This window comes from Bos indicus x Bos taurus, chromosome 9 (assembly GCF_003369695.1).
Source record: "Bos indicus x Bos taurus breed Angus x Brahman F1 hybrid chromosome 9, Bos_hybrid_MaternalHap_v2.0, whole genome shotgun sequence".
Lineage (NCBI taxonomy): Eukaryota > Metazoa > Chordata > Mammalia > Artiodactyla > Bovidae > Bos > Bos indicus x Bos taurus.
The window spans coordinates 33,905,283-33,928,636 of record NC_040084.1 but is presented as its reverse complement, the minus strand read 5'-3'; the positions used below and the strand labels follow the sequence as shown (position 1 = coordinate 33,928,636).

At 39.3% G+C, this 23,354-nt stretch overlaps 1 protein-coding gene across 1 annotated transcript; it reads right to left on the bottom strand.

The window, feature by feature from the left end:
- GPRC6A (G protein-coupled receptor class C group 6 member A) lies at positions 1–23,052 on the bottom strand. Its single transcript, XM_027552195.1, is given in 17 exon segments — positions 1–349; positions 351–618; positions 621–689; positions 692–758; positions 760–1,076; positions 1,901–1,990; positions 1,993–2,023; positions 4,848–4,930; positions 4,933–5,019; positions 5,748–5,787; positions 13,621–13,760; positions 13,763–13,795; positions 13,798–13,924; positions 16,776–17,079; positions 19,733–19,766; positions 19,769–19,999; positions 23,034–23,052. Coding segments are annotated over 17 exon segments (2,289 nt in total).
- Between the last annotated feature and the right edge of the window lie 302 nt (positions 23,053–23,354).

Sequence of the window (23,354 nt, the reverse complement as noted above, 5' to 3'; positions counted from 1 at the left end):
TCATATACTTGAGATTCTTTTTGGAGGCAAAGCTTTAGGTCTGCACATAGCATTTTCTCTGCATATGTGTGCAAAGCCTTGTAGCTGAAGATCTCTGCTTTTTTGCTGGACTGCAGACCCACCAGCAGAGGTGCGGTTGGTTATTGTGATGTTGCTGTGGCTCATGGCAAGGCTGCCTGCACTGTGGGGAAAGTAACTGTAAATCATCTTGAGAAAGACAGATTTTGTGTTGGTCTCTTGCTTAGAAAGTATAACATAGCATTTGGGGAAGAACATGCAACATTGGATCCCATAGTTCGATATTAAAATAATGATGATCTCCACAACCAGCATATATTTGCCAAACGTGGTAGATGGGGATGAAGGTGATCCAAGCTATGAAGTAAATGAGCATGCCAAATGTTATGAATTTGGCCTCATTGTAATTCTCAGGGAATTTCCTGCCTTTGAAGGCACAAATGAAGCACATGAAGGCCAGGATGGCAGCATAGCCCAGCATGGAGCCAAATGCAAGAATGGACCCCTCCTCACATTCGAAGATAATGACTCTGGGCAAGGAGACATTCTGTCCCACAGCAGGGGCTGCAAAGATGAGCTAGAGGGTGCAAACGACAATCAGATGCCCGTGCAAGTGAAAATGATGGGGATGGGTTTATAGAAGCACTTCAGGAAGTTCTGCAGCTTGGACAGCTGAAGGCCAGCAGAATTTTCAGGGACTTCATCAGAATGTAGGAGATGCAGAGAGTAAAGCTCATGCCAGATTAGTGTCTGCCTGGTTTTACACGTGAAGCTTTGTGGTTCTCTAATGAAAAAGCCTGTGCCGGCAAAGTTGAGGAAATGACAGAAGAGGATTACGTAGTGGACCATCAATTCCCCGGATGATTTCACAACGGGTGTGTTCAGGTTTCTTGTAAATATTATGCCAATGGCCAGAACAAACAGAATTCCCAGCAGAGAGAGGGCCAGGAGCAAGATAGCCAAGGAGTCAAGGTCCTCCATTTCCTTTTCAAAGCACATTGTGCTCCCTACAGGGGCGCAGTGAGTTTCGTTGTTGTATAAAAGGCAATGATCCGTATCTAAAAGACACAGCAGATTTGGTTACATTGCAAATATTTAAACCAGGTGATTGTCCCCAAGTGCTACAAATGAGACTCCTCAGTGAGAGTTCTGACTGGAAAATGGATATAGATAATTGTCACATTGGTTACTTATTAAAATAAAGCATGCACATGACCCAGGAAGGTGAGAAAGAAAGAGTGACAGTGAGGGAACAGTAAGAGTGGAAGAGAAAAAAAGAAAAAGAGAAAAATTCATCTGGGCCATGAGTCTTTAGAAAATTAATATACTCAAGATAGATGCTAGCCTCTTATGAACTTGCTATGATAGATGGCAGTTCAGGGACTGTCAAGAATAAGAACTTTGGTACCAGACATATTTCAAGCCCTTTCTTTATCCCTTATGGGTCCTGTAATCTTGAACAAGCTGATTGAACTAGTGCCTCTTGGTAGGAATAACGAGATGTCTAGAGTATGCACACCTCTGGGTTTTCATCATACTCAGTTTAGTTAATTCAGCATTTATTTATCTATAGTTATTGTGCCTCAGTTACAAATCAGACATGTCTGTGTGGGATACATAGACAAAAATTCACAGAGAACTTGCATTATTTTAAGAGGTGCTGGGAGAGGAAGTCCAGTAGAGGAACAACAGCTTCCCTTGGAAGTGAAGTTACTTTTACATCTGTTAGGTATTGAGTATTCATCTGCTGCAGAAGCATAAAACACTTTTTATTTTTTGAAATGAAAAAAATAAACAAATAGAATCCATGTTAAAAAATCAGCTTAAAGAGAAATGGTTCAGGTGTATCACTATGCATGTTGTAGGGAGTGTAATTAATTACCTGTCTGATTACTATAGTGATTTTCAGGACAGGTCACACATTCATAGCAGCAAGTATGTTGACTTTTTGTGGTTTTCTTCATTTGCCCAGACTGCATTCCTTGAAGAATTTAGATTGAATTTTCTGCAAAGTGAAAAGAAATTCCAAATAAGTTTTTAAAAAGATTTATCCTAACTATAATATCTCTGATTTAATTTAAAGATTTATTTACAAAATAGTATTTTGGTCTTTTTTTCTTCATAGTATAAAAGAATTCTTTTGTTATCTGGAGGAATTTCAACAACTTAAAGAGAAAGTATTTCAGATAGTGAAACTGCTCAGGAAGAATACAGTTTTTGTCACATTAATAAATTTTGTAAGCAAATAAGGAAATTAACTCTTTTAAAAAGTCACTAGCAGACATAAAAATGTATAGTGGTGGAACTAATGGAGGAAATGATGTTTTGGAAAATTTCAATCCTGTGCTATATGAAGAGTTCAACTGTATAATAATCATTGGACTTTTATATACTTTAGATGAAGGTTATTAATCATGGCGTCCAAGGAGCATGCCGTGTCTAATCTTGAAAAACAAAATAATGGAAAATTATAATTTAAACCCATTAAAGTATTAGTTAAAAAGATAACCCTTGATACATAAATAAAATTTAATATTTAATTCATCTTGAGAATTTCAGTTTTAATTCTGCATGTCATGATGTGAGTCACACATACTACTCTACTTTTATGGAACTATCTCTTTTCAATATAGCTAGTAACTCTTTGCATTTCAGCTTTTTTTTTTTTTTTTCATTCCTAATCCCTTTCTCATGGCAATCTTGTGAGATAAATTTTTTTTTTGTCTCACTCTTACCTTGGGAAGCCAAAGCTGAACAAGTAAATGAGACTTTCTCTAGAGTGTCTTAACAGCTATTCCTAGCCTGGAAAATGAAGCCCTTAGCTAACTAGTCTTTTCTTTGGGACATGAAAATGATCTGAGTGAGAAAGAAAAGTAGCCAAGGTTAGTAGCTCTGTGTTCACAGATGCTGGCTTTCTTGTCTTCACTACAGCTATGTCTGATCTGGGTTTTCAGCAGGCAGGATATCTGCCCTGTAGATTCCCCAGGGAAAACTTAGTCCAGAGTATCCACACTCCTAAAGGATGCTCAGAAGACACAAAAGGATTGAACTATGAGATAAAGCTGAACATCATTATGGGGATAAAAGTGAAACCTTTCTTCCCAGCTGTACAGTTTTTTTCTCTCTCCCCACATAAAAGATAGCAATAAGAAAATGAATCTGGGTGAGAGGTGACTGGAGCTTGGATCAGGGTGGTGGTAGCAATGGAGTAGAGGACAAAAGTGTAGACTGTGTATTTTGAAAGTGTAACCTAGAATGGCTATGAAGTGTGACAGAAAGAGAAGTGACAAGGATCCCACTAGGATTTTTTCATAAGCAGCTAGGAGAAATGAGTTACCATTTATTGGGATGAAGGTAGGTTTTGGAGGTCAGTCTTGGAGATAATCAGCTAAAATGAAAAACTATTAGGCACCCAGGTAGAGATGTCAGATAGATAGTTGTATATTTACTTGAGTTGAAATTCACAAGATAAAAACGTTGGCATCATCGGCCTTCTATATAATGACATTGTCTAAGTGCATGGATGAGATCACTAAGGAAAAGTGCAGATAGAAAAGAAGAGCAGGGAACTTCCCCGGTGGTCCAGTGGTTAAGACTCTGCACTTTCAGTTTATAGGGCACAGGTTTGATCCTTGGTCTGGGAACTAAGATCCCAAATGCCACAGGGTGTGGCCAAAATAAAAAAAAAAAATTAAAAAGGAGCAGTTCGGAGTTCTGGGTCTATCAATATTCAAAGGGAGCAGGAATGGTAAGGAAAGGGCAAAGGAGACTGAGAAGTTGTGGCTAGAGACAGAAGAAGAAAACCCAGGGAGTGTGGTGTCATGGAAGCAAATATAGAAAGCATTTCATGGAGGGGAGAATAATTAGCCAGTAAGTGAAGTAAGATGATGTTTGTATTTATTAAGCAGAGACAAATAATTTTGATGGACTGAAAAGAATTTAAAAGAATTATGGGAGGAGAGAAATTGAGGCCAGTGAATATATTCAACTTTTTCAAGGAGTTTTGCCATAAAGGGAAACAGGAATGGTCAGTATACAAAGGAGGAAGACGGGGATCAATACAGTTCTTTGGATTTTTTTTTCTTAAAATGGAAGGAAGAACAACTTATTTGTATCACTATTTAGAAAACATAGAAGAGAAAATACTTGAGGGTGCAGAAGAGAGTGGAGAATTGCCAGAGAAACATCTTTGAGCAAGTAAAAGGCGCTGGGATTCAGAGGAGCTGACCTTGGCTTGAAGCATGGACAGCCCACGCACAGTGCCAGATGGAAAGCAGCGACGCAGCATAGATGTGGTGGAGGCAGTCAGTCCCTTGAGATTGTCTCAGTTTTGTCAGTCAAATAGAAAGCAGGGTCCACTGAAAGTGAAGATGGGAAAGGTGTGCTGGAGCAAAAGGACAGACAAGAAAGTATAAATAACCATCTAGGGTGGTAGACCAACGAATGGGCTGGGATACTAGTCTGATTTCCCAACAGCATTTAGAACCCAATAGAAGTTAGAGATCATGAATTTTAAGTGAGAACAGTTAGCAAAGTAGGTGGGGTTTTTTTGTTTGTTTGTTTTTGCCAAGATCAGCTGTATTGGTTAGACAAAGTTTAATATAATCAGGATTATACTTTGGTCCAATGTATGATGAATAGAGAGCTGGGCACGGAAACTGAGGATGTGTACAAGGCAGTAATATACAAGTTGACCATGGAATTTAAGGAGGGAAGTTGGGAACATTGAACGGGCAGTAGGGCCACTGAGGGGTCTGGTGGGGACAAGGATTTTTGCAGTTGAAGTATCAATTGATTTGAATGCTACAAAGCAGCCAATACAAAATTACCTTAAGATTCCTGTGCTCATTTTTTGTTTCTTGATTTGTGACAATGAAGACATCATTCTTCAGGTCATATTGTGCCATCTTGTGATAGACATGTGGCCATTGATCTCCCTCCAGAGCACAATATTGTATCCAGTATTCATAGCTCCATGGGCATAAAAATGAAATGAACTCCCTCCATCCATGAATCGGAGAAGGCAATGGCAACCCACTCCAGTACTCTTGCCTGAAAAATCCCATGGACAGAGGAGTCTGGTAGGCTGCAGTCCATGGGGTTGCTAAGAGTCAGACACAACTGAGTGACTTCGATTTCACTTTTCACTTTCATGCATTCAGTTCAGTTCAATTTAGTTGCTCAGCCGTGTCCGACTCTTTGTGACCCCATGAACCACAGCATGTCAGGCCTCCTTGTCCATCACCAACTCCCGGAGTCCACCCAAACCTATGTCCATCGAGTCAATGATGCCATCCAAAGATTTCTTCCTCTGTCGTCCCCTTTTCCTCCTGCCCTCAATCTTTCCCAGCATCAGAGTCTTTTCAAATGAGTCAGCTCTTCGCATCAGGTGGCCAAAGTATTGGAGTTTCAGCTTCAACATCAGTCCTTCCAATGAACACCCAGAACTAATCTCCTTTAGGATGGACTGGTTGGATCTCCTTGCAGTCCAAGGGACCCTCAAGAGTCTTCTCCAACACCACAGTTCAAAAGCATCAGTTTTTTGGCGCTCAGCTTTCTTTATAGTCCAACTCTCACATCCATACATGACCACTGGAAACATTGGAGAAGGAAATGGGAACCCATTCCAGTGTTCTTGCCTGGAGAATCCCAGGGACAGGGGAGCCTGGTGGGCTTCTGTCTATGGGGTTGCACAGAGTCGGACACGACTGAAGCAACTTAGCAGCAGCAGCCCTCCATGAATGTGACATTTTTCAGTACAGCAAGTAACTATGAAAAATAAGACTGATAGAAATATTTTAAGTGTATCCATTATCCCAATTATAACACTACCCTTGCAAGGAATATCACTTAAAAATGAGAAAAAAGGATATTCTGGATCAATGAGTGTGAGAACTACTTAAGGACTAGTAGTTCTTAACTACTAGGCAACAATTTGAGAACTGTTGAGAATTTCTGATGTCTTGCTCTGTGAATTTGAGAAAGTAAGTTAATGTTTATGGAGATAGATTCTCTTACTTACAGAACTGAAATCTGAGCACCCTTATGTTTTCCACTTTGCATAATTTCAGAATGGGTCCTCCAGAGCAGATGCCACTCTAATCCTGGTTCCAAATTTCATTAGTGGTGTGATCTTGACATTTACAACTTCTTTCTAGGCCTCAGTTGAGATAAATGAAACCTATTATACTTAATAGGACTATTGTAAGAATTAAATGTAATTATTTCTAGGTGGCTGCAGCATAAGGAGTCTGCCTGCCAATGCAGGAGATATAAGAGATGTGGGTTCGATCCCTGGATTGGGTGGTTCCCCTGGAGAAGGAGATGGAAACCCACTCCAGTATTCTTGCCTGGAAAATCCCATGGACAGAGGAGCCTGGCAGCCTACAGTCCATAGGGTCGCAAAAGAGTTGGACACGACTGAGCACACACATGTATATGAACACTTTAGCCTAGCATCAGAAACAGATTCGGAGAAGGAAATGGCAGCCCACTCCAGTGTTCTTGCCTGGAGAATCCCAGGGATGGGGGAGCCTGGTGGGCTGCGGTCTATGGGGTCGCACAGAGTCGGACACGACTGAAGCGACTTAGCAGCAGCAGGAACAGATTAAGAGTTAATAAAGATTAGCTTAATACTTTTAAATACCTATAATTAGCTGACAGGGATGATGTGCAAATAAATGAAAATGCTTTGAGTCTATCAAGTAATAAAGTCACCTGACATTCATATGCTACTTTCTAATACTCAAATCTGTGATGCCCTTTTATTCCATAACAACTCAGCGAAGCACACTTAGCAGGGATCATCTTCCTCTTTTCTCAGAGGAGGACCCCAGCCAAGGAGTGTAAGACCTTCTCTGAAGATACACATCTTGACTTTCATTGTGGGGTCTTTCTGTTGCACCTAATGATATATTAGTTTAAATTATCCTCACTGTGTTTTTCTTTTTTTTTCTTCTGACTCAAAGCCATAATCAAGGTGCCATTTGGAAGCAGGAAAATTCATCCTTTCCTTCTAGAGTCACACTCAGCCTGGGTCTTTGACCCAAGTTTCAGCAGGTGATCCAAGCCAGGAATTGTCATGCTCACCAGCCCCAAAATGAAGGCTGAAGCGACAGAGCTGCACACCCAGAGAGGGTTCAGTAACAAACGCACCCTGTTCTTGAGTGCATCCCTACCTGAGAAGTTTAACTGGTGGACCTAATGTAACTTCTAGGGCTCCCCAGATGTCTTCATGGTAAAGAATCTACCTGCAAAGCAGGAGACATGGGTTCAGTCCCTGGGTCAGAAAGAGCCCTTGAAGAAGGAAATGGCAACCCGCTCCATTCTTGCCTGAGAAATCCCATGGACGGGGGAGTCAGGCAGGTTACAGTCCATGGGGTCACCGAAGTGTCCGACACAACTGAGCACAGACTAAGTGCTAGTGACCTCCCTCTGAGTCCATACTCATTGGGTGGGAGGTGGGGAATCTTAACTATCACTAATGGTTTTTAAGTCTGTTTCAGTAACAGAGGGTATAGTAATTGTTGTTTAGCTGCTAAGTTGTGTCTGACTCTTTTGCAACCGTATGGACTATAGCCAGCCAAGTTCCTCTGTCCATGGAATTTCCCAGGCAAGAATACCAGAGTGGGTTGCCATTTCCTCCTCCAGAGGATCTTCCCAACCCAGGGATCAAACCCATGTCTCCTGCATTGCAGGTGAATTCTTTACCACAGAACCACTGGGGAAGCCCCAGGATATAATAAAGAGACCTCTAAATTCTATTTCCAATTTAGTTCAGAAAATGATTTTTTTAACCTGAGAAGAAAGAAATATAATGAAAAATTACTCTTCTTACTACTCAGTTTGTGCAGTGAGAACTTGTACGCAGTACAGCTAGAACAGAAAATGTTTTACTGACATATGAGGCAGCCATATTGAACTTGTGGTGCAGGAGAGAATACTAGACTGAGAAGGAGGAGAACATTTGAGTTCTGGCTCCACCGTTAATGTGATATATAATCATGGCTAAGCACATACCATCACATCTGTACCTGTGATGCTTCTGTGGTTTTTGTTGGGTGCAAAATCTATGGAACAAGGCAGAAGTTATTCTACTTGAATAGAGTTATTCTTCCTCTGTTTTTTCTCATTTAATCTTTTATGAATGTTTCCTTCCTTCAGTTATTTCCCCCTTTGGCAAATACAGTGTAAGAAAATCAAGTTGTATTTTAAGTGAATATATTAGCTACAATAGTCAGGTCAATGACCAAATATAACTTTAGCAAAATCTTTAAGCATGTGTATTGATTTTATTATATGTCTTCACAGACTTCTAGTTATTTTAATTAATTCAAATTTTAATTAGTATTACTTTAAAGAAGCAGAGTATCAGATCTAACATGGTGGAATTAACCAAAAAAGTCTTATTGCAGCAGTTGCCTGGAAGAAAAAAAAATATATGGAGGAAACAAAAATGGGCAAAAAAAAAGCTTTCAGTGTTCCCAACTCTACCTGTGTATTGATTTTTCTTCCATTCGTTCCTTAAGCAATATACACATGTAAGCCTTAGTTTCTTATTTCATAAATTCTCTTCCATTCTCTTGTTTGAACTATAATTTCCATGAGCTTTTTTCCTGTATTTAATTAGGTTTTACAGGGTAAATTTCTGACACATATATGTTCCGTAAATAATGATAACATTGTATGATGTAAATAAAATGGCACAATTCCACATTTGTTCTTACAGGAAAGAGGATGGAACCAAACCAGTGCATTCATTACTTGTTAAATATTCTTTTGAATGTTTGCTCTGGATTAAATTCTGAACACTAATGCTACGATTATTAAGCTGTTAAAGACTTCTTCCATCCATTATTCATTTATTTTTCATCAAGACTCTGACCCTCATGATAAGTTGACCCAAAAATATTTAGAGTAGGATTTGCATTTCCATGATTATATAATTCACCTCAGTATGGTAATGACCTATTTTTGAGAACACAAGGTCAGGAGGCCACTCCCATTAAGCTGCTGTGGTTGATGTTGTTTTCCGTGTCCTCAGCCGCTCTGCTGTCCACTGCAACTCTGTAAGTGAGCTGTGCTTGGGAAAAGAGATATCTATGTATGTCAAGCAGAGAATTGCCGAGGAAGCACCCTTGCATCTCTATCTGGTACCCAACCTATGTCTTTTACTTTTGTAAAGTTTTCCATGGTGTAGCAAAAGCACATGACTAAGACTGGGAGAGTTTTGCTGCTAACTCTATGGCTACTGATGGGCCCCAGATCCTTACAATTGAGGTACCTCCATCTCTAAACTGCTGCAAGTCTCAGTCACCAGTAAAACCTCCTCTTGCTAGTTCTTTAGGATGAAGTGTAGTGAACATGAATCTGTGGATCTACCATAATATTTACAGATTAGAGATGAGGTATGTTAATGCTTAGTTTGTGAAGTGAAGTGAAAGTCGCTCAGTTGTGTCCAACTCTTTGTGACCCCATGGACTGTATAGTCCATGGAATTCTCCAGGCCAGAATACTGGGGTGGGTAGCCTTTCCCTTCTCCAGGGGATCTTCCCAACCCAGGGATCGAACCCAGGTCTCCCACATTGCAGGCGGATTCTTTACCAGCTGAGCCACAAGGGAAGCCCAAGAATACTGGAGTGGGTAGGCTATCCCTTCTTCCCAACCTGGGAATTGAACTGGGGTCTCCTGCATTGCAGGCAGATTCTTTACCAACTGAGCTGTGAGGGAAGCCCCAAGGCTTAGTTTAGTAAGCCTTAAAAATTATCAGTTATTATTGGCCTCATCACTTCACAATCTTTCCCTTCTAGTCCCAATGTCTCCTCTAACTTCCAGACCATTGCACTTGAATGTCTTATGCTGATAAGTCGATTCAGTCGTTTCCGACTCTGTGTGACCCCATAGACAGCAGCCCACCAGGCTCCCCTGTCCCTGGGATTCTCCAGGCAAGAACACTGGAGTGGGTTGCCATTTCCTTCTCCAAGTTCTTCAAATTCAACGTGTCCAAAATGGAATGCTTAATATTTCTTCTCTCTACCAGACCTTCACTTTTCTTTGCATTTTCAACTCAATAAATGGCACCAGTTGCCAAAATTTAGAATCATTTGCAGCATCTTTGCTTTTCCCTGTCATTCTTTACATCCAGTCTATCTCCAAAGACTCTCCATCTCTCCTCTCAAGCGTATATTGCTCCATCCTCATTGTCACATACTTATTGTATGCCTGGATTAACAAACTTTCTCTGCCTAGTGTTGTGTTCATCTAATCAATGCACATTGCAGTAGAAATATCATTTCTACAATGGTAGGTCACATCACTCTTCTGTCTAAAAATAGCTCTAATTGGTTCCCCTTTGCTCTCTCAAGTCCAAACCTTTAAACATAGCTTGCAGACTTTTCATTGAAAGGGTGGCCTTTGTACCAGCAATAATCAGAATCATCTGAGAGGCTGTTAGAAGTGCAGTCTTTCAGGTCCCCCTTACTGGAACTACTGAATTAGCATCAACATGGTCATAAGATTACCAGGTAATTAACACTCCAGCAGAGTTTGAGATGCTCTGATTGTCAAGCCCTAATGATGGATACTTCACTAATCCTCTACTTTGTAATTTCCACAGAAGACTCCAATTCTGTGGTGCTACTTTCTGATCCCTGAAGATGCCACACTTTCTCTCTCTGTGACTTTGCTGGAGTGTTTCTGTCCTGCCTAGCTCTCACTCATCTATCATATTCACCAGGGATGTCATGATCTCTGGAGAATATTCTCTGCCATCTTGTATTTATATGAAACATTGTAATGCATTATTCTTCACTGTAATCAGCTCCTTAATTCTTTGACTGTTTACTCCTCTAGACACATGACTCCTTCAGCAAGAGAATTATCTCGTTGCCCATGATATTTTCAAAATTCAACACCATGGCCGGAATACTGAGACATCCAATAAATATTTGGCAAATGATTGTGTGAATAGTAGTTTGACTCTTATACATTCTCTTGTCCCACATACATCACTCACTACCTTGTACCTGATCCAGAATAAAGGAAAATAAACAAGGAAACCATAATCACTATTCGTGACAAGGAGGTAAATAGTCCTCACACACATTTGAGGAATATAAAATAATCTGTTGCAGTAAAACAAATATGATTGCACTCTCCCTGAATACTGTTCACAGATATCACCAAATATGGAGCCAGAGTAAGGATTATCCTCAAACACTGGAGAAAACTAACTCTTTTGAAGTTATTTGAATCTAAAATCACTCAGAAAGTATTATTTAAGTATTAGTGAATTTTTCCAGGGGACGAAATAATTTTGAGGAATATATCCTTGATTAGTGACCCTAAATATTGCTGATCTTTTCAATTTAATATCTATGTGGAGATTTCTTCCTAAAAAGACAATCATTTGCATTATTGTATTTGTCCTATTGGATCTGGCAGGGACATGGCTCACTGGTGATCAAAGGAACAAGACACTCCTCTACTCCTCATTTCCAGGCTGTTTCTGTCTGTTTCTGGATAACCATGTCCCAGGGGGTGAATAAAGAATGACCCCAGGCTCCCAGTGTTTAAATAAAACATTTTAGAAGAGCTGCTTCGATTATACTTTCTCAAGAGCTTTCCTCAGAATGTTTGAGACTTATTCCTGATTTTAAATACTTTCCCAGAGGATAAGTAACTATTGCTATTTGTGTTTCTTTTTTCTTATGGGTCTCTTTATAGCTCCTCCCGTTTATCCCATCTGTCTCTGATTGTCTGTTTTCTTTCCATTACTAGCTCTCACTCTTAAAATTTCATCTAGTATGTTTTATTATGTTGGTCCACTTAACGTATAGGGGTTTCTTTTAAAAAACCAATCCATCATTAAAGTTTTTCACTACAAAGAGTATGCTTTCAAATAGCCACCTTAACATAACTAGACATATAAAGATGCATGTGTGTGTGTGTGTAGTAATGTATATTTTAAAGAGACTTTTAGTTAAAAATAAAAACCCTAATCTCTAGTCATACCTCTTCATTAGTTTTTGTTTTTAATTTTGCCTTGCATTTACAAAGTGAAAACTAGTTTTAATATGAGCAACCTAAAACACCCTCTGACCATCACATGATTCACCCAAATGTAAGCTGATCACCTCAAACCTCGGAGCTTGTGGTTGGGGGTGTTTAAAGTAAAATGACACAAGTGGAAACAGCCCTGGACTGATCCAGCCCTGTTCTGATCACTTATGTGATCAGAAAACACTGGGTCTTATTCCCTTTTACCTTTTTCCCCTAACAAATTTAAAAGAAATAAATTTTTGGAACATGATTCTTCCTTAAGACAGACAAGTTTGAATGCTGAGAAATTTGTTTTTGATGAGTTAAATTTATCATATAAAGCAGCAGTTTGCTTTTAAATGCCTTGTTTATGGACATTTTAAAGACACAGTGGATAATCTTCACTAAATAGGGCCACTCTAATTAGTTTCTACAAACTAATCGAAGAGAAGAAAGAGAAAGACTTCTTTTACACAAATAATGGTTCATTTAAACCTGAGATAACATAGGACTTGTTATGATTGACCTAGTAACATTCTTTTGAAGAAGATGGGAGTCCTAGAAAGACTGCCCTAAGAAAGAGTCCCAACTGGAGGTGTTGGGCTGTAATCACGCAAAGGGTATGGAATCAGAAGACCCAGACTGGAGTCTAGTACTTTTGGCTTTAGTTTCCTTACCCACAATATTTAGCGATAATAAAAAGGATCATTAAACATACCTGGTCTTGTGTTGTTAAAAGCATCAAAAGAGATAAATTCGTATGAAATTTTGAAAAACTGCAAGATCAGATATAAATCCACAAGCTAAAGGAAAATAACACTATCAGCAGAATCTTCTTGGAAAATAAGAGAATACAACTTTGGTGGAAAAGAATAGAAGGTGAAGGTAAAACAACTCTGTTATGCTTAAGAACAAAGAACTAATAATAGAAATGAAGGTTATTCAACACTGACAGTATCTACTTACAAAATAAATAAAATTTAGAGCAGCTTATAGCAATATTGCAAATTAAAGGAAAGAAAGAAATGATGGTAGGGGAATTTTCTTGTATGTGTGAGCTACTACCTCCCATGGTTGAAAGTCTCAAGCTTGTCACAGATCCTGAATGGCATAACTGAGGGCCAGCACTGCTAGCTGAATACTGTGAACAAGTCCCAGTTCAGTGTAATCCCACAGGAAGTCAGTTCTCAGGAAGAAGTTCCTTTCTGAGTCCTTAGTGGCCAAAGTGCCCTGAGAACAGTTGGAGACACATTGACTCAGATCACTGTCTTTAGCATGTGCACAAGCAGATTAGAGCATGGCATGTTCATTTAAGGGTTTGTTGTTATCACTGGGAAACACACACAGATTTTGAAGAAAGGACTGGAAAGAGGACACATTCCCTCTTCTAAAGGTAAACCCCACAACTTTGCCAATCCTTTTAACATCAGGAATGGTAGCAATCTAGGTGGATGTTGACCAGCTCTAGCTAACAATCCAGATCTTATTTATATTCCTTTCAATGGCTTTACTGAAGAGATTGAAAACATGGAATTGACTCAGAAATACCACAATGACATTAACCTTGGCTTCTGCTATGGTTCTCTCAAGTGTCTGATTGATCCTGACTTCGATGGTAATATCTGAGCGGAAGGCTGGGAGAGCTTCTCTGAAGGCTATGCACACATTATTTGCTGCTGTTTGAACTGCAAGAGTGTTGAGAGTCCATAGTCGTCATCTGTGGTTAGGATGCCAATCTAATCCATCCAGATTTCTGAATCAGGTGGGCCATTGCTTTAGTTTGGTAGAAGTCACTGGACACTGAGCGTAAAAATGAAGGAAACTGAATTTTGTCACTTAGGGTTTCTGCAGTAGATTCATAACTCACCTGGAAATGGACAGAATATTTTAGCTATGGTGTTGATGAGCTGCAGGTGGCTATTCATAGTAGATGTTCTTCTCTTTGATTACTATGAGTTTCCATAAAGTTTTCTAAATTCTTTGATCCTTTCTATCCTTCCCCTTCAATGAACTACTTTATAAATAGCTTAAATCATGATAGTTAGGAGCTGATGATTGTTGAGTCATTGCGTCTCACTTGTTTTGTCTGTGTGTAGTATAAGCAAGGGTTCAGGCTCTACATTATAACTCTGTCTACATGCCTGTATTTATTTATATCTATCTTATATCTCAGGTCAGGGCTACCAGTGTATATGATTTAAATCCTTAGAAATAAATATGGGAAAATGCAACCAGTCAAATAAGCACCATGACTTTTGGGACTCCTTGTTTGTTCAAAATGTGTATAAATGGCAACTTTGATGACTTTTATTCTAGATAAATCATCAAGACAAAGAATCATCTGTCCAGGGGTCAGCAAACTTTTTTCTGTAAAGGACTGAATGTAAAATATTTTAACCTTTGTTGGTCACATATTGTCTCTGTCATATATTATGTTTGTATTTTTTTGTAACAACCTTTCAAAAAAATATGTAAAAATCGTTCTTAGTTTGAGAACTCAAGACCTTGAGAGCCACATTTGATCTACAGGCTATATAGATTTCTGACTCCTAATCTACTCAAATGAGCAGTAGCATTTTGGAAAATCTCCCTACTGTGTGCAAAGTTTTGCCTAATTTACAGCTTTGTTGATTTTATTCTAGGGAGAGTGGTTACCTTCCACAGCGGCCATTGCACCATGCCACTTGCTCAGTGAATTTTTTTCTTTTCTTTTTACTATTTATAGCAGCTACTGGTATGCAGGGAAAGACAATTCACTTTAAAGTCAAACAAACTGTTAGAATCCTGACTGCAATAAATTTGACAAAGTTAGTTAACATTTCTTTCACTGTGAAATGACAGGATTCTTGTGAAGACTGAAGGAGAAAATGTAAATCATTTAAATGGGTATTGGCACACAGTGGACATTCATTCACTAAACCTTAATTGCCTCAGGAGACATTGCTATGCTCAGCTTCACTCTGCTACCTGGGCTTCTGTGAAATCTGTGTTACCATGGAGAGTCCTCTCTACTATTGTGCTATCATGGAAATTACATTTTTACATTAAACATCCATTGTTAAAAATATTCTGCTTTTCTTACTTGTCACCTAACTAGTTTTATACATAGTCTAGAAATGTTGGGCCAAAGCCTTATCTCTGAGATATTTGGGGGAATTGTTCTTTTTTATTTTTTTAATCTAAACTTTTCATTATCGACTGTACTAGGTTACAATATAATGGAACTCTCAGAGTTCCATTATATATATATTATATATATATAATGGCTTCTAATCTTCCTTGAGCTTAGAAAGCAGTGATCTACTGAGGTATAAAGTGATGTCATATGAAGGTTGCTAAGTCGCTTCAGTCGTGTCCGACTCTGTGCAACCCCATAGACGGCAGCCCACCAGGCTCCCCCGTCCCTGGGATTCTCCAGAGTCTTAAGGGATATACACACTTATTTAGTCTGGCTCCAGAAAGTTATATAATTTGAATTCTTATGCATATTTATTATATTATTCATATATGTTTTTATCTGTTCACTTCTATCAGATGGTCACTTCTTGATAATCTGACCATAAGCATTGTCTAACTTTTGGCTTCTGATCTTCCTTGAGCTTAGAAAGCAGTGATCTACTGAGGTATAAAGTGATGTCATATGAAGGTTGCTAAGTCGCTTCAGTCGTGTCCGACTCTGTGCAACCCCATAGACGGCAGCCCACCAGGCTCCCCCATTCCTGGGATTCTCCAGGCAAGAACAGTGGAGTGGGTTGCCATTTCCTTCTCCAATGCATGAAACTGAAAAGGAAAAGTGAAGTCGCTCAGTCGTGTCCGACTCTCAGCGACCCCATGGACTACAGCCCACCAGGATCCTCCATCCACGGGATTCTCCAGGCAAGAGTACCGGAGTGGGGTGCCATTGCCTTCTCCATATGAAGGTTAGTTAGTTCAAAATTGAAGTTGGGGGTACTTGTTTGAGTAATGCACAGGAACTTAGTGCAGGGCTCTCAAACACGTGCTTTGGTCTTTCAGAGACCATTTGCTTACTTCCTGGTAAGGGCTTACATCATAGGAAGCTCAGTAATTCCAGTCTGTGCTCAAAGCCCTTCCGTAATACTCAAAATGAAATACCAAGCACACCGTAGCTTACAGGATGCTACATGCCCGGCCCCTACACATCTCTGGGAATGCATCTCTTACTCTGTACCTTTCTGCTCAGACTGATCTAGCCCTGTTGATCTTTTGCTTTTGTTTGGACATTTTATCTTCGCAATTACTGTTTTCTCAGCCTAGATGCTTTCCACTCCCCTCCCCCCGCCACCGCCCAATCTTCTCTTGGCTGTCTCTTCTCATTCAAGTTTCAGGCTAATCGTCATTTCCTTGAGAGTATTCCTTGACTTCTGGGCCTATCTACCTCTCACCTCCTTTTCAGTTTTCTTCATGGCATCTAACTGATGTAACTTTAGAAACAAGACAGTTGAGTTGCTTAGAGGCATCTGTCTTATGTAAATCATGCTAAAAGCTGTCAGAAACTAGACCTGACAGATTGGGGGGTGACTACTCCTTAGTGCTTTGATCACTATACTATCCATATTAGGGCACATCCTTTATTTTTTTCTGAAGAGAAAGAAAAGTTAAAGTAGAGGTATCTCCTCAACTAGTTTCCTAGATTACCCTGATCCATTTAGGATGAAGAATATGATCACACCCACCCAATGGTAGTAGAACAAAACCACCTGTGGCATGAGCTGTAAACTCAACGTCCGGGAGACGGCCATGGATATTTCTGCGTAGCCAGCACCTATGACAGCCTTAACCCTTGGCACGTAGTTGGAATAGTCGCACTTAAACTCCACGATTTCCCTGGAGCTGTTGAACTTAGAAACACACCTCAGAGCAGCTGCCATTGCCACTGTGATGTCTGTACACGTGTCATAGATTTCGTACCCTAGTTTGACTCCAGACAATAGTGTTGAATTATTGATCATCTCAATGCTGTGTATCATGGCAAGAGTTTGAAGAAAAGTTGATATTTCAAAGCTGTTGAGAAACAAGTGTTTTTGAAATTAAAACATAGCTCTTCTTCAGACATGGTAATATCCAATTTTATCCTAATTTCTGCCTTATGATGGACAATTCCTGAATCACTGAAGTTTACCTTTCAGAGGGTCTAAACTTTATTTATTTAAAAACAGGTTTTGATGGACACCTTTCTCAAGAGTATATAGTGGGACTACCCTGGCAGTCCAGTGTTTCCAATGCTGCATGGCACAGCCAAAAAAAATGTTTTTAATGTATATAGGAACCCATAGTTTCTCTAATGGAGTCTGTATAACAGGATTTAATCTTTTCTTGATTATTCAGGATGATTTTGAATACTCAATTTAGTATTCTACAGTGTGAAGATGTATCTGATATCTGATATCTGTTCCTTTTTGTAGTTAGATGTCAGCATTTTATTGCTGTTCAAGAATCTGCTCTTATAGACTCACTTCCCATTTTTTAATTTTGTGATGCTAAGCTATTGTGGTTGGAAAACAGATGAATAAGAGTCTTAAGAATTACTTACAAAACAGGCTCTGGGTAAAAGCCCAGTAGCTTTCTCCTAGATAACGTGCAATATTTTAGTTCCGAGGCATGGGTATTTCCTCATTTAGTGGGTTTTTCCAGTTGACTTTGGGACTTGTAATTATTCCAGAGCACTGAATTGTTTGATTACTGACATACTGTTACGTTTACTTCACCCACCACTATATCAAAAGGTTATAAACAGTGCCTAATATATAGTAAGAATTCAAGACATTTTTTGAATGAGTAAAAGGGGATGTTTTTCAGGGTTTTGATATTTTCAGGTTTCTTTTAATTCATTAGTTAACATAAATTGAATAATATTTGGATAATGCTGTTTGTCACTGCAGCTATCTAAATGTGAAGTTTGGCAATGAGCTTTAAGTTTTTAACTTAAAGAAAGATACAAAAGAGAGAGAGAGGTTAAAGTAATGAGTTGTCTGGCAAATAAAATGCATACTATTTTCAGAGTCCCCTACACGTTAGCTCCATGGGAGTCTGAATCTCTTTTGTTCACCTCAGTATCACCCATGCCTAGAATAGGGCTGAGGTAATGTAGGCATTTAATAAGAGTTGTTCAGTGTTGAGTGAATACCATTTTCTCTCAAGGAGTGACAATAAGACCAAAGGATGTTCAGTGACCTTTTTGGGGAATAAATTTTTTTAGACAAGACGACTTCTTTTTTAAACATTTTCCATCCTTATTAGGTGGCCTATGATTGTGGCCTTAAATCTATAGTCATTCTTTGGGTGCCAACTTAGTGCTCTGAAAAATCCTCATTAATGGTTTTTGCAGTGTTTACTGGTATTACTGATAATCAAAGATTAAGATGACAGTAGCTCAAAATGTCCAGTTTCTGGAGAGAATGATAGGAAGGAATATTAGAGTGACATGGGAACACATTTTACCTGAAAGCATTCATATAGGACATGCTAAATACTTTTGATTTTAAAAAACGGATAATTGCTGGGGAAGGATGGAGGAAGGGATGGTTAGGGAGTTTGGGATGGATGCGTATACACTGGTATATTTAAAATGGATGAACAACAAGGACCCACTGTACAGCACATGGAACTCTGTGCAGTGTTATGTGGCAGCCTGGATGGGACAGGAGTTTGGGGGAGAATGGATACATGTGTATGCATGGCTGAGTCCCTTTGCTGTTCACCTGAAACTACCACAACATTGTTAATGGGCTACACCCCAATACAAAATAAAAAGCTTTTTTTTTTTTAAAAGGAGTTGAAAAGATGAGATTAAATTTGCATCCAAAAATATCAAGATAAAAAAATCAAGATTTGAGAGTTAGCAGAAAGCACTGGAATCACATTGCCAGAGCAGCAGAAGCTGATGCTGCCTGCCTTTAAAAGTTATCCAGGCCCTTGTTTTACAGAAGAGAAAAATCAGAAGCTGGAACTCAAAGAGTTTAAATGATGTGCCTAAATCTACAAAATCACTGTCCCCAAACTTAAATTAGAATTCAAATAGTCTGCTCTCCTTAAAGAAAGCTATCTGCAATATCCTCCATTCAGCTTAACTTTTCTATAATACACCATGACAAATGTCTGTTCTATAGTCCAGCTTTCACAATGTAAAGTGTTCACAAATGAACACTCTGAGTTGAAGTGGGATCTTAATTTATTATGAAAGAATTAGATTATTTCAAGAATGAAATAAGTACAGTGTTGACAAAAACATTAGTGTAGACAAAAATTTTAAGTGCAGTCTATTTTGAAGAATTAAATTCATGTTTGGAACAACCTGCATTTGTGGGTGATAGAAATATAAATGTGCTATGTATGCATGTAGTGGACAGGCTACTACTGTGCCTTCTCATTGGTTTTCTCGTGTAACTTCTGGGGTCATTCTTTTTAGGCAAAATCCAAATAAATACATTAATGGGAAGCATTTATAGCCTCTGTACTTGGAAGCTGATTATACATATAGTACTAATATGGTTTTCTTTTAAGGAAGAATAGCAAGATGTAATTATATGCAATTTAAAAGTGTATGAGTTTAAATTTTATTAAAATGATTTAGATGTTAATACAAGTAAACATTTACATGCCCTAGTCTCACAGTATAAGTTTGAAATCTAAATATGTTCTCTGAGGCTTTACACACCTGGCACACTTCTGGATTTCTGGCCTTCTGGGTATTCTTCTGAGGACAGAATTTTTTCATGAATGGCAAACAAACCTCCAATCATGATGTGTCCTGGAGAAGCGGCAGCCACTAAGTCGTCAGGGGTCTGGCAAGGCTGAGAAGCAGCAAAAACAATCACAAAACAGGTCATCAGTAGTGCCATGTTTCTGTCTAATTTGCTCACTTCTTGAGAGTTCTTAGGTATCTCTGAGCTCACAGGTGGCAGGAACATGATTCCTATTTCACCTGTAAACACATATACAGCATGGGACACTGTCAAGGGCCAGAAACACCCAGTGTTCAGATAGCTGATGATGGTCAAAACAGTTCTTCACCAATACGAACATATCAGACCCTCTCACACCCCATTGTTGATGTGTGATGTGTGTTTAAATACAGCTCCTCACTGTGATAGCATCTTTTACTCTTCTGACATGTCAAAGGCTTTGAGTCGTGTTGGTATTTCTTTTGAAGTGAGATATAGAATCTTTAAGAGGGGGCAGTTTGGGAACATTTTCTCACTTTGGAAATGGACAGTTATGCATTTTCAAAGGTATCAAATTCAAGCACAAAAGCTGCAAAGCAGTTTATAAAAAATAGCATCCCAAATTTATTTTCCCAGAAAAACTCTATGTAAAAAATGAAATTCAGTTAAATTTCGATATTTGTGATTTTCAGTTTAATCTAAGTTGGAAAGTCTATTACTATTAAGGAGCCTTACAAAGGTAGAAAAACAAAGTTTCAAAAGACTTTGTGCTATAAAACTCAGTGTCATGTTGGCAGGAAGTGCTCAGACTTTGCAAACTGACAGATTGGTTGACTCTGCCTACCACTTAGCATATGACCACGAATGAATTACTGAACTTTTCTGGACAATAATTTTCTCATATATAAAATAGGTAAGATACTCTGTCTCATGGATATGTTCTGAAACTTGAGCTGAATCGATTTGTAAAGCTCCTTAATTTTAGTAGGCACTCAGTAATCGGCTCCTGTCTAAATTGATCAGGGCTGCTGTCCCAGAAATACTGTAAACTGGTAGGCCTAGAATCAACAAACACTCATTTCTCACAGGACTGAAGGCTGTGAAGTCCAAGATCATGGAGCTGGCAGACTCAGTGTCTACTGAGAGCCTGCTATAAACCTCGCATGGCAGAAAGGGCCAGGGAACTTTCCCAAGGCTGCTTTAATATAGCCACTAACCCAACTTGGAGGGCCCTGCTCTCATGACCTAATCACCTCCTGAAGGCCCCACCTCCTAATACCATCACCTTTAGGCTTAGGTTTTAACATCTGATAGGTACTTCCCTGGTGGCTCAGACAGTAAAGTGTCTGTCTACAATGCACGAGACCCAGGTTTGATCCCTGGGTCGGGAAGATCCCCTGGAGGAGGAAATGGCAATCCACTCCAGTACTATTGCCTGAAAAATCCCATGGACAGAGGAGCCTGGTAGGCTACAGTCCATGGGGTCGCTAAGAGTCGGACACGACTGAGCCACTTCACTTCACTTCACTTTAATATCTGAATTTTGGGAGGATATAAACATTCAGAACATAGTAGTTCCCTCCTGTTCCTTCCTAAAACCAAACTGAAAGTTATTAATTCCTAAATATGGAGTGTTTTCCACAATTGGCTAAGTAAATCATTGTTCAAACCTCTTTCTCAAACATCTTAAATGCTTGCCTGGTGGAAATGATGATGTTTGTGATAGAACCATTAGCTGGCTATAGTCTCCCTACAATGTAAATCCATTACTAAGTTCAGCATAAGGAAAGATAAATGTATATTAATTACTTCGGAATTTCACTGGGCATGTTATCTTCACTGTTGTAGTTTCTATTACTATCAAGATTTAATTTTGGACCAGGGACAAAAGTTTTAGCCATCATTTTGAATCTAAAATTACTATACATTTTATGCAATTTTAAAAGACTTAAAAATTACAATAATAATTGCTATTTCAAAAAAAATTTTTTTAATTAACTGCTTCTGAAAGATAAAAATTGGAAAAAAATTTCCAGTGAGATGAATTACTGATGGCACTAGCTTGCTCCTCCTCTGATCTCAAGGTTCTATATTTCTTTGAAATTTTCTTTATGTGAAGACATATCTGGCTAGTATCATTTAAAAGTGATAGCACAGAAGTGATAGCACTAGCCAAGTAATTCTCATACAGACACCATTACCCTGCTTGGACAAGTACAGTAAGGGATGTAAAATCAATGAGTAAGTGTGCTTTGCACTATCATTAGTTTACAGCACTTTGGTAGGGTGAGTCGCTGCAGCCCAGTGAGCTAATCTGAGCTACAGTGGTTACTAGATATGATCAGCATCTCAAATGGGCTATTACTACTATTGCCCACTTGCAATAATCAAATTATCAATGCATATGATGTTTAAGCAGCATTGGATGCTAGAGGGATACCACTGTATCATACATCACAAAGTACAGCAAACTTCAGCTTGGAGAAGGCGATGGCACCCCACTCCAGTACTCTTGCCTGGAAAATCCCATGGACAGAGGAGCCTGGTAGGCTGCAGTCCATGGGGTCGTGAAGAGTTGGACACGACTGAGCGACTTCACCTTCACTTTTCACTTTCATGCATTGGAGAAGGAAATGGCAACCCACTCCAGTGTTCTTGCCTGGAGAATCCCAGGGACAGGGGAGCCTGCACAGAGTCGGACACGACTGAAGCGACTTAGCAGAGGTAAAATTAGATGGCCGAGGCCCAAATCACCAATGGAACTAGTTAGCTGCAAAGCTAAGTAATTGATTTCATTTAGTTGGATTTCTGGGCTTCCCTGATAGCTCAGTTGGTATAGAATCCACCTGCAATGCGGGAGATCCTGGTTGGATTTCTGGATTGGGAAGATCCACTGGAGAAGGGATAGACCACCCACTCCAGTATCCTTGGCTTCCCTTGTGGCTCAGCTGGTAAAGAATCTGCCTGCAATGCAGGATACCTGGGTTTGATCCCTGGGTTGGGAAGATCCCCTGGAGAAAGGAAGGGCTACCCCTTCCAGTATTCTGGCCTGGAGAATTCCATGGACTGTATAATCCATGGACTACAGTCCATGGGGTCGCTAAGAGTTGGACAAGACTGAGCGATTTCAGATATGTAAGCATTTGAATTTCAAATTTTGAAAGTAGTTGGATTTCAAATATGTAAGTAATTTTAGAGTTGGTTCTTAAGAAGATTATAAAATAATTGAGTCAAATTTTGGTGTTCTTGCAATTTTTCACCTGCCAGTTCCTTTGTTCCTCTTTGTTTACTCACCTTGTCTGTCTTCCATCATTGTGTACTCCTCGCTGAATTGTCAGTTATCACTGCAACACTTCTGCCCCATCATACACCATCTGCTGTACTCCTGCCTGTAATTGAAAGTTCTCTCCTAGCATTTTGTTTGTGTGTAATATATAGATTTAGCACTTGAAAGTTAGTGTTCTTGAATGTTCAACATAGGGGACATTATCCTACTCAGGCCCCCCTAGTATATCCATGAAAGTCTGTGAATCCCTTAAAATTGTATAACAATTTTGAGTGGACATGCATGTGTGTGTTTTTTGGGGGGAGAGCAGGCAGTGCTTTTTATCAGAT